The sequence below is a fragment of the Martes martes genome, assembly GCF_963455335.1.
Source record: "Martes martes genome assembly, chromosome: 1".
NCBI classification, from domain to species: domain Eukaryota; kingdom Metazoa; phylum Chordata; class Mammalia; order Carnivora; family Mustelidae; genus Martes; species Martes martes.
This window is the reverse complement of record NC_137888.1, coordinates 119,669,478-119,682,072: the sequence shown is the minus strand read 5'-3', so window position 1 is coordinate 119,682,072 and position 12,595 is coordinate 119,669,478. Positions and strand designations below refer to the sequence as shown.

Sequence of the window (12,595 nt, the reverse complement as noted above, 5' to 3'; positions counted from 1 at the left end):
AGAGAGCCCGACGCGGGGCTCGATCCCAGGACCCTGGGATCATGACCTGAGCCAAAGGCAGAGGCTTTAACCCACTGAGCCACCCAGGCGCCTCGCCAAGTGCCTTTTTATCTGCTGCCCATTTCATGCTCAGATCCTATGAGGTCAGGGTTTTAGTTTTTGTTTTTTTTAAGATTTGTTTATTTGAGAGAGAGAGCATGCACACGTGCGCATCGGGGTGGGGATGGGGGAGGGAATCCCAGGCAGACTCCCCACTGAGCACGGAGCCCCGCATGATGCAGGGCTCGATCCCATGCGAGATCATGACCTGAGCCGAAACCCAGAGTCAGAAGCTCAATCGACTGAGCCATGCAAGCGCGCCCAGGTTGGAGTTTTTATTCCTGTTTCCTTGATGAAGGAACTAAAGTTCAGAGAGAGTATAGGGGCCTTGTCTAGACACAAGTAGCGGTTCTTTTGGGAGCTCAGAAAGCATCCTCAGGCAGAGCTGAGGATTGAGCATCCTCAGGCAGGACTGAGACATGTCACCCAGGAGCAGGGTGAGCACTGGTGAGTCCGGTGGTGTTTCCAGGCTGTGCACAAGGGGCGTGCTGTGGGTGACTGTGACGTGCTCACCAGCAGAATGGCCTGGGGACACAGGAGCCCGGACAAAGGAGCTTCTATCCCCATGCAAGAGGATAGCTGGTACCTGGAGAGGTGTCCCGCCCCGAAAGGGGGTCGGGTCTCCCACACCTTCACAAAATGGCTTCCTGATAGGCTCCTCAGAGGGAATCAGAGTATCTTCGCAGATGGTACAGAGTTGTCCGATTTAAACTCAGCTTGTGAATTACATTTTAGAAAGAAAGGATGTGAAGTGATTTCTTCTTGAGTGCTCCTCTGGGTGGGGGTGGAAGTGTTTGCCCTCACCCAAGCCTCTCCTTATGACTGTCTCCCCTCCCTCCGCCTCCATTCCTGCAGCCCTGAGGCCCCACCACCCCCAGAGCCCACCTGGGAAGAGCAGCAGACCAGCGTGTTGCATCTGGCCGGGGACAACTTCCGGGAGACCCTGAAGAAGAAGAAGCACACCTTGGTCATGTTCTATGCCCCTTGTAAGTAGCTGGGGCTGCTCGCCATGGTGTGAGGCAGAGGGGCGGGCCCGACCAGACCAAGAAGATCCCTCCCAGGGACCAGGGCAGCCACAGGGGGACTCTGGGCTCCTCTGGGCTGTCTCATTCCAGGTTGATATCCTTCAAAATCCAGGGCCTCCTTCTGTCAGTTCTGTCAGGGTCTCTCCCTCTTTGTGGGGAGCCTTTCTCACATTGATGCTAAAGGCATCCACTTCTGTTTGTGGCAGGAACTGCCATAAAATTGCTCAGTCTCCTCCGGTCCCTGGAATCTTCTAGGCTGCCTGCCTCCCACCTGCCCCTTCCTTCCACACCTTGGCTCCCTGGCATCCCACTAGGCACTGACTTCACCTTCAAACCTTGGAATTTAGCTGACCCGTTTTGGCCTCTGCTTTCCTTGTCTTCCTGAGCATCCCCAGCCCGGCCCCCTCCCTGACCTCCCCACATGGCTTTGATGCCATCGGGTTTGAGGCTGTGGGAAAAGCACACGACATTCTTCTGAGCTAGCTTCCCCTTGATCCCCGTTTTCATCAGAGTTTAAGTTGAGGAAGTAACACGTGTGTTTGTGACCTTTGGATTTTGTGCATAAAATTTTGAAGTTAATTGATACTTAACAGGGAAGGCTCTTGAATTTCCCACTCTTCCGCTGCCCTTGTCTCTCTCCCCCAGGTTACAGCTCTGCTTAATGGAGTGGGGATAATAAAGCTCCGTGCCGCAGAGAAGCCAGGCAACTCAATCTAGTCATAAACCCGCTTGCTTGTAGCCAGCCCTCCTGTTGGCTCCCCTCCTGTCCCACTTTTCCAGTGTCAGTAATCCCTAATGCCTCTCCTCCCTCTCACTTTCTGGGAGGGGCTGCCTCCGCCTACCTTTCCCAGCCTCAGACCTCCACCCTCGGGCAGCCAGCATGTCGCTCTGTTTTTGCCTTTTCTTCTCCAAGTGGGAGTGGGACTTTGGGTTCTTTCTTGCTGAGCTTCTTGCTGTCCTCATCTGTCCTTAGGGCATGCCTAGAAGGCTGAGTGGGGTTTAAGAAGCTGTCTTCTGTCTGGGCAGATTGGGGTGTGCAGGACGAACTGCAGAGGGCATGTGACTGGCCCGAGTCCTCAGAGCAACGTATGACAGGGGCTCTTTCTGTCCCAGACCTCGTTCTGAGAGGAGGAGCTTCCTCAGCAGCAGTGAAGGCCTGGCCTCACAAGTCAAGTTCCTTGACCGGCTACTAGGTGGGCCTTTGTATGTCCAGACTAAATACTTTCCCCCCAGAAATGCTCCCCTCTTCCCCCAGACCTCTGGGGCCAGGACTTCTACCCTCTGGGCTGCTGATGAGCCCCCTCACAGAACCACTGGGTGCTGGGTGGTATCTGGGGCCCAGGATACAAGGGAAGGAGGTGTGGTCCCTGCTTGGCCTCGAGGGCCTCCTAGTCCACTCTGTCAAGAAACAACCCCATTCAGGGCCATTCCACCCCGAGGTTCAGCTTCTGCCAAAGGGCCTCACACCTAGAGGTTCCCTTTTCCTACACTGCATGTTCCTGTCCCTGAACTCTGCTCCAGATTCCTGAGACGTATTCATCAAGGAAGTGAATCTATCCAAAGACAAGTCTTTCAAAAATTTTTTCAATTACAAAAATAATACATATTTATGTATTATGTAATACCTCTTGATGCTTATTTACATATAAAGAACCAATACTACAGGAAGGTCACATCCCTGCTAAAGGTAGGTATAAAGTGAAAGCAAAAACCAACCCCCATAGCCTTCCCCAGTCTCCCTCCCACCTCCTGCTTCCCTGCCCCACTTCCCACCTCCCCACCATGTCCCTTGCTTCAGAGCTCCCCCATGTACCCAGCCTCCCGCCTCCCCCTACCTCTGGCTTCCCCAGTTTCTACACAGATCTTCCGCCAGCTGTTTCACTGTTCTCTCCTGTTCCAACATTTCCACACACCCACCTCCAACACTTTGCTCTCAGTGGTCTGGTCCCGGTGACTACCCTTCTTAGGCCGGCTTGCCGAGTCTCTAGCTATGGAATTTTTTATCCTGTCCTTGGTCTTTGTTTCTGACTCCCCGCTCTGGAGGTCTTCTTTGGTTTCCTGCTACACAAAGGTGGTGCCTTTTTAAAGAGCCCCAATTAAAAAATCATGTCTCTTCTGGCCCACCTAAGACCCCTGGGAAACGTCTTCATGCCCTTTCTAAAACAACCTCCCCTCCAGTTACCCATTTGCCTTGCTTTTTCTTTTGGATAATGATAAAATTAGATGCACCAGGTGATTAATCTGAGACCTAGATACTTTAAATTGATGGTAATAGGAATTTGCTCTAAGCTGACAGTTGCCTTTATACTTTCAGTAAGCAAAGAGCTTAAAAGGAAAAATTAATAGTGATACCAGATTTGGGGGGAGGGGACGACTTATTTCCAGCCAGCCTAATGCTGTTAGTGGGGCATTCATGTGCCAGTCCCGAGGGACCTCTAGGGGCCACAGGGCTGGTGCTCTGACAGGCCTTGTCAGCCAGCACACTGTGCCCTCTGAATGTTTTCGAATGTATAAACCATCGTTCCTTTTGAGTGTAACATTTTCATGAATCTGAGCTGTTTTTCCCTCTGCTGGGTCAAATTAGTAAAGTGTTCATATATAATTGCCATTGAGCCAGTGAAACAAATCATCTGTTAGATCTGCCACAAGCGAGGCTGTGCTAGGCACTGTCGCATTCGGTGCTGCTAGAACCCGTAGGGAGCCCAGTTCTCTTACCCACACCTGCAGTGGATGTGGGCACAATCCCCTGACTGCCCCTCCCCATCACTGTCCACACTGCTCTGGGGGCAGCTGGCTGCTCCCCCCGTATGGGGGGGCCCCTGCCCATCTCAGGAATTGGCTCACGTGTTAAATTCATATTAAAGTTGTAGTCTAGCCTTAATTTGGTTTCACAAAACTCTTTGAAATGCCAGTCATTATTATCTTATTTTAAAAAGAGAGAAAGCAGATGAGCAAAGCCATTTCTGTTCCCCGCCTTGGCTGGCCCGACTGTTTGCCAGCTCTCCCTGTGGGGCATTTGGCCTCTCCCACCTGTGTTTTGATCAGAATTAATTACCAGTGTCAGGGAACTCCTCCCTCAGAGCAGTTCTGCTCTCCTGGCAGTTGTGCACAGCATCTGGGGAATGGTTACAGGAAGGGGGCTTTGGGATTGAGGGAGGTTGCCAGGAAAGGGGGTCTGTCATGTCAGGTGACACTTGCACCACTGTCACACCCACGGCCTCTGGAGTTACGGGTCCTTGTCCATTGTGATCAGCCTCTTCCCTCAGTCAGGAACCCGGGCCCTGAGAAGCTTTGGGGAATCACTGTAGCTTATCCTCCTTTCAGCCTGACCTTGGATCTCCCGTCCCTGAATCGCAGGTTCAGGTGGACTGTAGAGCGAAGGGTGGAAGGCTAGCAGGAGGACCAGGGGCTTGGTTTGGCCATGTGATCCGGGGTGGGGATTGAGCAGTGGGGGCTCAGGTGGAGTAGTTCCTCCCCACACCTTTCCGAGTCCCGTTCCCTCAGCTGTGAAGTGGACAGTATGTACCGCGGTCCCTAGGGAAGAAGAAGGGGACGCTGTGACAGGCTCAGAGAATCCTGAGCATACATTCTCCTTTTCCAAGCCCAGAGCTCCCCCCTCTACGCTGGCTCCGAGGGCAGCCCTCTGTGGAAGGAGCTTGCAGAGCAAGACTGCAGCAACTGTCTCCCCCACCCCCAGCCTCTTCAGCCCCGGTGTGTGACGGGAGGATGGGGTGGTAGGTCCCTGGCAAGAGCAGACCTCTCTCCAAAGTCCTTGTGCTGACAGCAGACACACAGGGCAGTGTTTGAGTGGCTGGGTTGACACGTGGACCCTGACAGTCTGGTGTGTAAGGGGTGGGAGTCAGATGAACCCTCACCTGCGGTTGGGTGGAGGGAAGTCCCTGGAAAGGCTTCTCTGTCAGTGCCAGGAAGGACCCCTGGCCCTTCAGCCTTCCTCACACGCAACACTTGATCCTTCCCCTCCTCCACAGGGTGCCCGCACTGTAAGAAGGTCATCCCACACTTTACGGCTACCGCCAACGTCTTCAAAGAGGACCGAAAGGTAAGGATACCCTTCTTCATTTCTTGTCCTGCCCCTGACTTTGCTCAGCCCTCAGTTCCTCTACTTCCCTTCCTTCCACTTCAGCTCCCTTTCCTGAATAGACTCTGCTGAGATCAGGGAATTCCTGGGAACCAGGACATTCTTTTCATAAGGCAGGATCGGGCAGGCTGAGTTTCTGCTGAAGAATCAGCTAGCTGAAAGGGATACCCTGAACTGTTTCAGCCCTTCCTGGGAAGAAGGGGTTGGGAAAGGGGTCACCTGCTTATTTTTAGCATTTGAATCTTTTTACAGTAGGATTTGTAGTCATGCATTACTTACGTAATTGAAAATACAAATAAAAAATATCCAACAAAAGTGAACTGGAGGCAGTCAAGGTGGAGGAGGGCAAGGCTGTCTGCAGAGCCTCGTCCCGCCGAAGTAAAAGGCTCCTGCAGCTGCTGACTGATGAAGCATAAAATTAACAAGCCAGAACTGCAGATTGGATTAAAGTATGGGGAGAGGGCACCCCCAGGCACCTCCCCAGGCAGCTCCAGCAGCCAGGGCAGCGTGGGCTGCCACCAGGTGAGGGCAATGTATGACTCCAGGGCCCAAGGGTGGCGTGGCAGGGGCAGACCTGGAGCTCAGGCACGGTGCAGCTTGACTGCTGCTGAACCATGTGGCTTGGAGAAGTCCTGTCGACTCTTCAGGCCTTGAGTTCTCCTCTCACCAAGGTTGGCATCCTGCTGTAGATGATCATGAAGACTCTTCCCAGCCTGGGACTCTGTTGTGGGAACCTGTCCCCCACCAGGCCTCAGAAGTGTGCTGATACACACCCAACCCAAAGTTGCATGCGTGTGCACCGGTTGGGGTCCTTAGGTGCAGCTAGAGCAGGCTGGACACACACGCCAGGACACGCTGGAGTTGGCCCTGGGTGGGGTGACAGTGACGGCATGCAAGCGCTGTACAGGGACAGAAGGTCAGAGGGGGCCAGGCTGGGGCACAGGGACATGTGTGGGGAGGGGGACAAACTCGGGACTCAGATCCCTGGACCCTTCCCTGGACTCAGGATGTCCTGTTGTCACCCACAAAGTCTGGCTATGCCTTGAGGCTCCCTTCATCACATCAGGAGGGAATATAAGGACCAGAAATCTTTTCTCCTATGCCTGCCTCTTGGCCTGTATCGAGAGGGGCATGGCAAGAAGGGGCTTCCTGTCTTCCATTTCCCTCCCTATCCAGACCCCTCTGCCACCCAGGTTCAGTTCCGGCACGACTCCCTCACAGTCTGGGTGTTAGTTGGTATGGGGAAGCCTTTGCTCCCTGCAGCCAGCATGGGACTGGCAGTCAGTCCACATTGACCCCTATCACCCCTCACCTGGAAAACTCTGGACAGACAGGAAAGTGACTGAGGTGTGGGGTCTCCCTATCCCCTGGCTGCTAAGGTCTCTATGGCTCCAGGGTCTGTGAAGGGATCACCTCAGTTCAGGTGGGGCCAGACTGGCTGTGCCCACAGTGAGCAGCCAACAGCCAGTCCTCCTCTTCCTCTCTCCCTTCTGCTGATGCACAGGGACTCCTCCTTCTCCAAGACACTGAAATGCCTTTGCTTACTTGTCTCAGCTTGGGACAGTAATGTTACTGGCCTTTTCCTGGGGTCATTCCCTGTCTGTTATTTCCTTTCTTCTCTCCTTCCAGCTCCCTTTATCCCAAGCCAGAGATCACCCTCACTCGTTTCCAGGAACACATTTAATCTCGTGTCCTCTCTGCCAGGCAGTTGGCAGGCCTGGGGTTCCTGGACATGGCTCTCGGTAACACCAGGGGAGCATTCGCTCTCGGCCCGGGGGACTAAAGTTACCCATGTCACAGCTGCTGGGTGCCATCCTAGAACTGTCCCATTAGAGGTCTAGGGATGGTTCTAGAAATTTGTAATATTTATCTATCTTTCTCTCTGTCTCTCTCTCTTCCTCTCCTTTCCTCCCTCCCTTCCTTCCTTCCTTCCTTCCTTTTTTTTTTTTAGAGGGGCAGGGGAGAATCCTAAGCAAACTCCACACTCAGTGCAGAGCCCAACATGGGGCTCAGTCTCACGACCCCAAGATCATGACCTGAGCCAAAGTCAAGAGTTGGATGCTTAACCGACTGAGCCACCTAGCCACCCCAGGAATTTGTAATTTTTAAGAGCTGCCTCTCGTACTGGCTAGTGGCCAGTGTTTGGGGTCCAGTGGCCCATCCAGCCCTCTCCTGCTCATGGGGGTCATGGCCCAGAGAGGAGCTGTGTCCCTTGCCCAGGGACAGCCAGCCACTGGTCGCTGACAACCAGAACAGAGTCTCTTGACTTCCACTTCTTCCGGACACCCTGTGCTGCTACCTCTTAGCTAGAATTGTATTCCACCCCCCAGCACACCCAGAAGCCAGTCCCTGTTCCTTCCCCAATCAATATGCTGTTGGTTGTTCACTTCCATTTTCATAGCCAGAGTCAATATTAGCTCCTGCAGAGATTTATTTTACTGAATCAATAAAGCCGCATGAGGCAGCTCATATCTTAGGTGGGGAGCCTCCCCCCCTCCCAGGAGCTTACTAGGGAACTTGAGCGGTTGACACACTGGCTGGAGAGAGGGCTGTATGCTGCTCATGTTGGCACCGAAGGCCGTAGAGAAGGGGCCACAGAGGACACGGGCCTGAGGTGGAAGGCCGGCCGATGCAGGCAGGGTCAGGGTTCCACTGGGCCGGCAAGGTGGGGCTCATCTCTCATGGCAGATCCAGGTGTCCCCAGCCTGTGTCAGGCTGGCCAGCGAAGTGGGAAGGTCATCCCAGGACAGGCGCCCTGAGGCAGAGGGGGCTGCTGTAACTTTGGCCACAGTGTGTGTACTCCCTTGCGTTGACAAGGCTGTCCATCAGAAAGGAAAGCTCCCTGAGGGTAGAGACCTCATTGGTCCTTGAATTCCCTCCAGCCTTGACGCCTGAAACCTCTGTAAATGTTGACTGAATGACCACACAGTAGCATTTCATATTTTCAGAAAACTCCTCTTTCACTGATGCTTAAGAGGGTTATGTCATGTCCTTGTAGTAGTCACAGTAGCATAAGTATTATAACTAATACTAAGAATAACTAAGTATTCTCTGTCTCCCATTTTACACAAGAAGAGATTGAATCTTCCAGAGGTTCAAAGCCCTCCCAAAGTTGCTCAGCTGGGAAGGGGCAGCTCAGAACCAGATAAACAGGCATTGTCAGAGGTCTCCCAGAAGCAGAATCAGGTTCTGGGTCTCGTGTGTAGGGGATTTATTTGGGAAATGGTCTCAGGCCACAGCCTCAGGGATGGAGGAAGAGGGGACAGTCAGGACAGGAGCCAGAACAGGTGTATTAATGAACAGATTAGTGCATGCGTAATTGGGTTCAGCCCTGGAGGCCTCACCAGGGACAGAATCGCCTCACCCAAAGGTCAAGGAAGCCGGGGGACCTGTCCTCAAGTTCCGGCCAGCACCGGCCTTCCTTGGGGCTCCCTGCAACCAAGAATTATGGGTGCCAGGGGCAAGTGTTTGGCCAAGGGGTCATGGCAGGATACCCACTATGGCAGAACAAATCTAGAAATGATCGTGTACCTTCAGTGACAGTTCAGTCCGTGTAAACCTAGAGTGGGTGTTGGGGGGGGGGCGGTGCAGGCATCCAGACAGGAGAAATTGGGATAGGTGAGAAGAGGTTTATTTGCTATCTCCTTTCCAGAGTCTAAGCTGCTTCCGTGAGAAAGAGCCATGCTCGACTCCTCTCCTCCCGTAGAAATGGAGTGTGGAGGAGCCTTTGCGGCCAGGAGTAGCACTCCATGTGTATGTGGCTGGCAGCTAGTTTAGGGGATTCGAAATAAGTACACATTTTTAATTTAGTCGATTTATAAAACTGTACACTGTATTTCCCACAGCTTTGGGGCATGTATACAAATTAAATTCATAATTTAAAGCAGATGCAGGGAGAGCAGCCACCCGGAGCAACCCTCATCAAACACTTCCTCAGCCTAGCGGAGAGCCTTGGCCCCTCACCGGGGGCGGATGTAGATGGCTGCCTAGGGTGCGCCACCTCCCCCAGGCTGGGCCCCAAGAGCTGGAACGCTGAGGACAGCCGGAGGAGCATCTGCCTCGTGTTTCTAAATAATTCAGAGAGCACTTTAGAGGGTGAGCTGGGGTTCTCAGAAGCCTGCAGGGGCCCGTCTGCCGGCCCGGCGAATCGGGCTCGGGGCAGACGCCAGCCAGCAGCTCGTTGAACCTGCCCGACAGAGACAGCTGCCCTCCGCTCCAGCCAGTGGCTGCCTGCGGGAATGCAGGGCGAATGCCGTCCAATCTGGCTTTCACACAGAAGCTGGAGAGCCAAACTTTTATATAAAATCTTCTGGCTCTTTTTCTAGGTTGGCAGCTAATTCAGGTTTATTTTTTTTGTTGTTGTTAAATTCTATGTGGGCCAAATAGAACAGGACTGAGAGCCAGATACGGATCGTGTGCGGCGAGTTTGCAAACTCGGCTTTAAGAAGTCTTATCGTACAGACGTTCTGTAGCTGAGGTGGGAGGGAAGCTGCAGAGCGGGGGGCGGGGGGTGGCGCTGGTGGCCCACTGGTGACAGGAAGGGAGGCTGCCCCTCGCTCCGCACTCCGTCGCCCCACTGCCTGCAGAGCGGGGTTCCTGCTCACCTGGGCACCAGGTCAGTGAGCAGCCACCAGGACCGTCGGTGGCCTGCAGGGTTCATCTACTTGGAAAGGGGGGCCTCCATCCCCATGGGAAGAACCCGTAGCCATAGAACCGCGAGAGCTGTGACTGTGCAATCACTTGAAATTTCAAGCATGGTGAGAGTTCAGTCGGAATGCCTTAATGGGCTCTGGTTCCCAGAGGCTGCGTGCTCAATCCCCTCCAGTCCTGGTGCGGGTGGGTCCCCCTGGGCGGGTGCTTCCTGCTTGGGCCTTCTTGGCGCCTGCTGCCTGGTCCTGACTCGGGTTGGGGATCAAATCCTGCCTCCTGGGAAAGGCCTCCTTGGCCATAAAGCAGCCCCTCTGGCTACTGTCTTGAATCACCCTCTTTTCATTTTTTCAGAGCATTCACCAGGCTCTAAAATGATCTCACTTGTTATGTATCTATTAACTGCTTTCCTTCGGTAAGAGTGGCGGTCACTAAATGGCCGGACTTCTTCAAGGTCACCCGTGTACCGCTAGCACATAGCAGCCCTTGGGTACGTGCTCACCCTTACCAGAAGCTGCCTGCCCTGCTTCGGCAATGCTTGCGTTTGGTGTGTTGCCGTAAAGCGACTTTCTCTCCTCCTTCCCTGCTTTCTGACCCTCAACAGACAGAAGGTTCCCCAGGTCTGCTTTATACCCTCCTACTTTAAAAGAAAGTAAAAAATAAGGGAAAATTACCAGTCTGTGGAATTTGTTAGACAGGCAGGAAGAGGCCAGTGGCCAATTTGGGAACCCCCTTCTGACTGAAAATTCCATTTTCTTTGGTCATGCTGAGCTCTTCGGTCCCTGGAATGTGCTCCCCAGCTGGAACTTCTTTCTCCTCCTTCAGGCCACTGCTCAGATGGCAAACGTGCAGAGCACCTCTGTGCCCGTCCCCTGGGCACCCTGGACTTCCTCCATCATCTCATACCTCCTTTCGTGCCTTGGAATTGTTTCTCTCTGACTGCTCTGACCAGACGCTGAGCCCCTACTAGGGGCAGAGCTCGTGTCTGGGGGCCGTAGGAGTGATTAAGAGAGCAGTGAACACTTACTGACTACTAACCACGTGCCGGGTCCTGTGACGTGTCACCTTCTCTGGATTCTCTTGCTCAGTCCTCATAATAGCCTGATCACTTAGGTATTGTTATTACCCCCATTTTACAGATGAAGAAACTAGGTACCAAGAGACTAGGTCATTTTCCAAAAGTCTTCCAATGCTGCCAAGCCCAGATTTGCACTTCAGAAACTCGCCTTCAAAGCACTTGTTCTTAACCTTGGTACTCTACTGCCTCCCCAAACAGACGTTCGGGAAGTGTCAGTTGATAAATGAATGAGTCCCACCATGCCTCACAGAAAGCATCACAAAACCTGCAGTGTTTACAAATGCTCTCAGGTCATCATTTCCTTGATGGCCATTATGCTCTTGATTTTAGAGGGTGGTCTGAGGCCCCTGCAAGCTGAGTCCCCTAACCTTACCCACCTGCCTTGAGAACTGGAAGCAAGCTGCGGTGGTCTCAATGGAGCTCTGAGCTGGGGAGGCTCTGGTTCAGCTCTCCGTTGCTATTGAGAGAAATCAGAGAAAGCACACGGCGTGGGCCTAAAGTGCGGTCCATGTGCAGAGGGTCCAGGCCTCGGGTCTCAAACGGGAGGCCGCCTGCGCTGACCCAGCGTTTCTCCGGGCCCGCAGATTGCCTGTGCTGCTGTGGACTGCGTCAAAGAGAAGAACCAGGACCTGTGTCAGCAGGAAGCCGTCAAGGCCTACCCCACATTCCACTACTACCACTATGGGAAGTTTGCAGAGAAATATGACAGCGATCGGACGGTAAGCTGGGGAGAGGCATCTGCCCTGAGCTCTTTCTGTTGGGCAGGGAGACAGCCACTGAGATGGGCAGCAAAGGGAGACTTCCCAGACACCGCAGAAGTCAGCCATGTGCACGCCGCTGGGAAGGCAAGGGCTATGGGCCTGGCTGGGAGAGTGCCCCCAGAGACTGTCCTGGAGTCCAGCTCCCAGAGCCTGGGTGGGTTCCAGGGGTGGGGTGGCAAGGACTCCTCTGTAGCCAGGCAAGCCCTCCCGACATGGCCAGCTGCCTCTACTGGCCACTAATCTGTGTCCAGAGGAGTGAGCACCTGGAGGGTCAGGAAAAGGGGAGAGGGGGAGAGGGTGCACATCTGCATCAGGGGATAAAGGCTTTTTTCTCTTTCTCTTCCCCTTCCCTACAGGAATTGGGGTTTACCAATTTTATTCGAACGCTCCGGGAAGGAGACCATGAGAGACTAGGGAAGAAGAAGGAAGAGTTGTAATTTCTGCCTCAGAGAAAGCTTTTCCATTACACTGTGAATGATACCTGTTTTGTTGTTCTTTCTGAATTTCCACGTGTTCAAAAGACAAAATTTTTTATAGCCGCTTATGGCCATTTTGTACAATTTTTGAAATAAAATTAAACCGATTGTTTGGCGGTATGGGTTGTTTCCGCAGAGCCTGTACTAACAGAGATGAAGAGGTGGATACTCATGTTGTCCCTCATGCCTTGTCCTCCCTGGGAGGCGGGGAGCTGGCCGCACGCCAGTGTCCCATCTGCCCGGGAGAGACACGTGAGGGCGGAGAGTGGGCGCAAGGAGGATGGCATGGGACACCGCCCCTCTCAACCACTGGAAACCAGGACAGGGAGATCGGACCACAGCATATCCCGGTAGAAATGACTGGTTTGGGGAGGAAGTATGTTAAGATAATCAAGGAAAATGGGCTGCTG

The 12,595-nt window shown here is 53.4% G+C and overlaps 1 protein-coding gene across 1 annotated transcript in view; it reads left to right on the top strand.

The window, feature by feature from the left end:
- The window catches only part of PDIA5 (protein disulfide isomerase family A member 5), a 91,894-nt gene extending 79,589 nt beyond the window's left edge, over positions 1-12,305 (top strand). The window contains exons 14-17 of the mRNA XM_080801187.1: positions 955-1,085; positions 5,114-5,184; positions 11,533-11,667; positions 12,066-12,305. Coding sequence (XP_080657313.1) covers positions 955-1,085; positions 5,114-5,184; positions 11,533-11,667; positions 12,066-12,146 — 418 coding nt within the window. The 3' untranslated portion in view covers positions 12,147-12,305. The remainder of the gene's footprint in view (positions 1-954; positions 1,086-5,113; positions 5,185-11,532; positions 11,668-12,065) is intronic.
- The last annotated feature ends 290 nt before the right edge of the window (positions 12,306-12,595 follow it).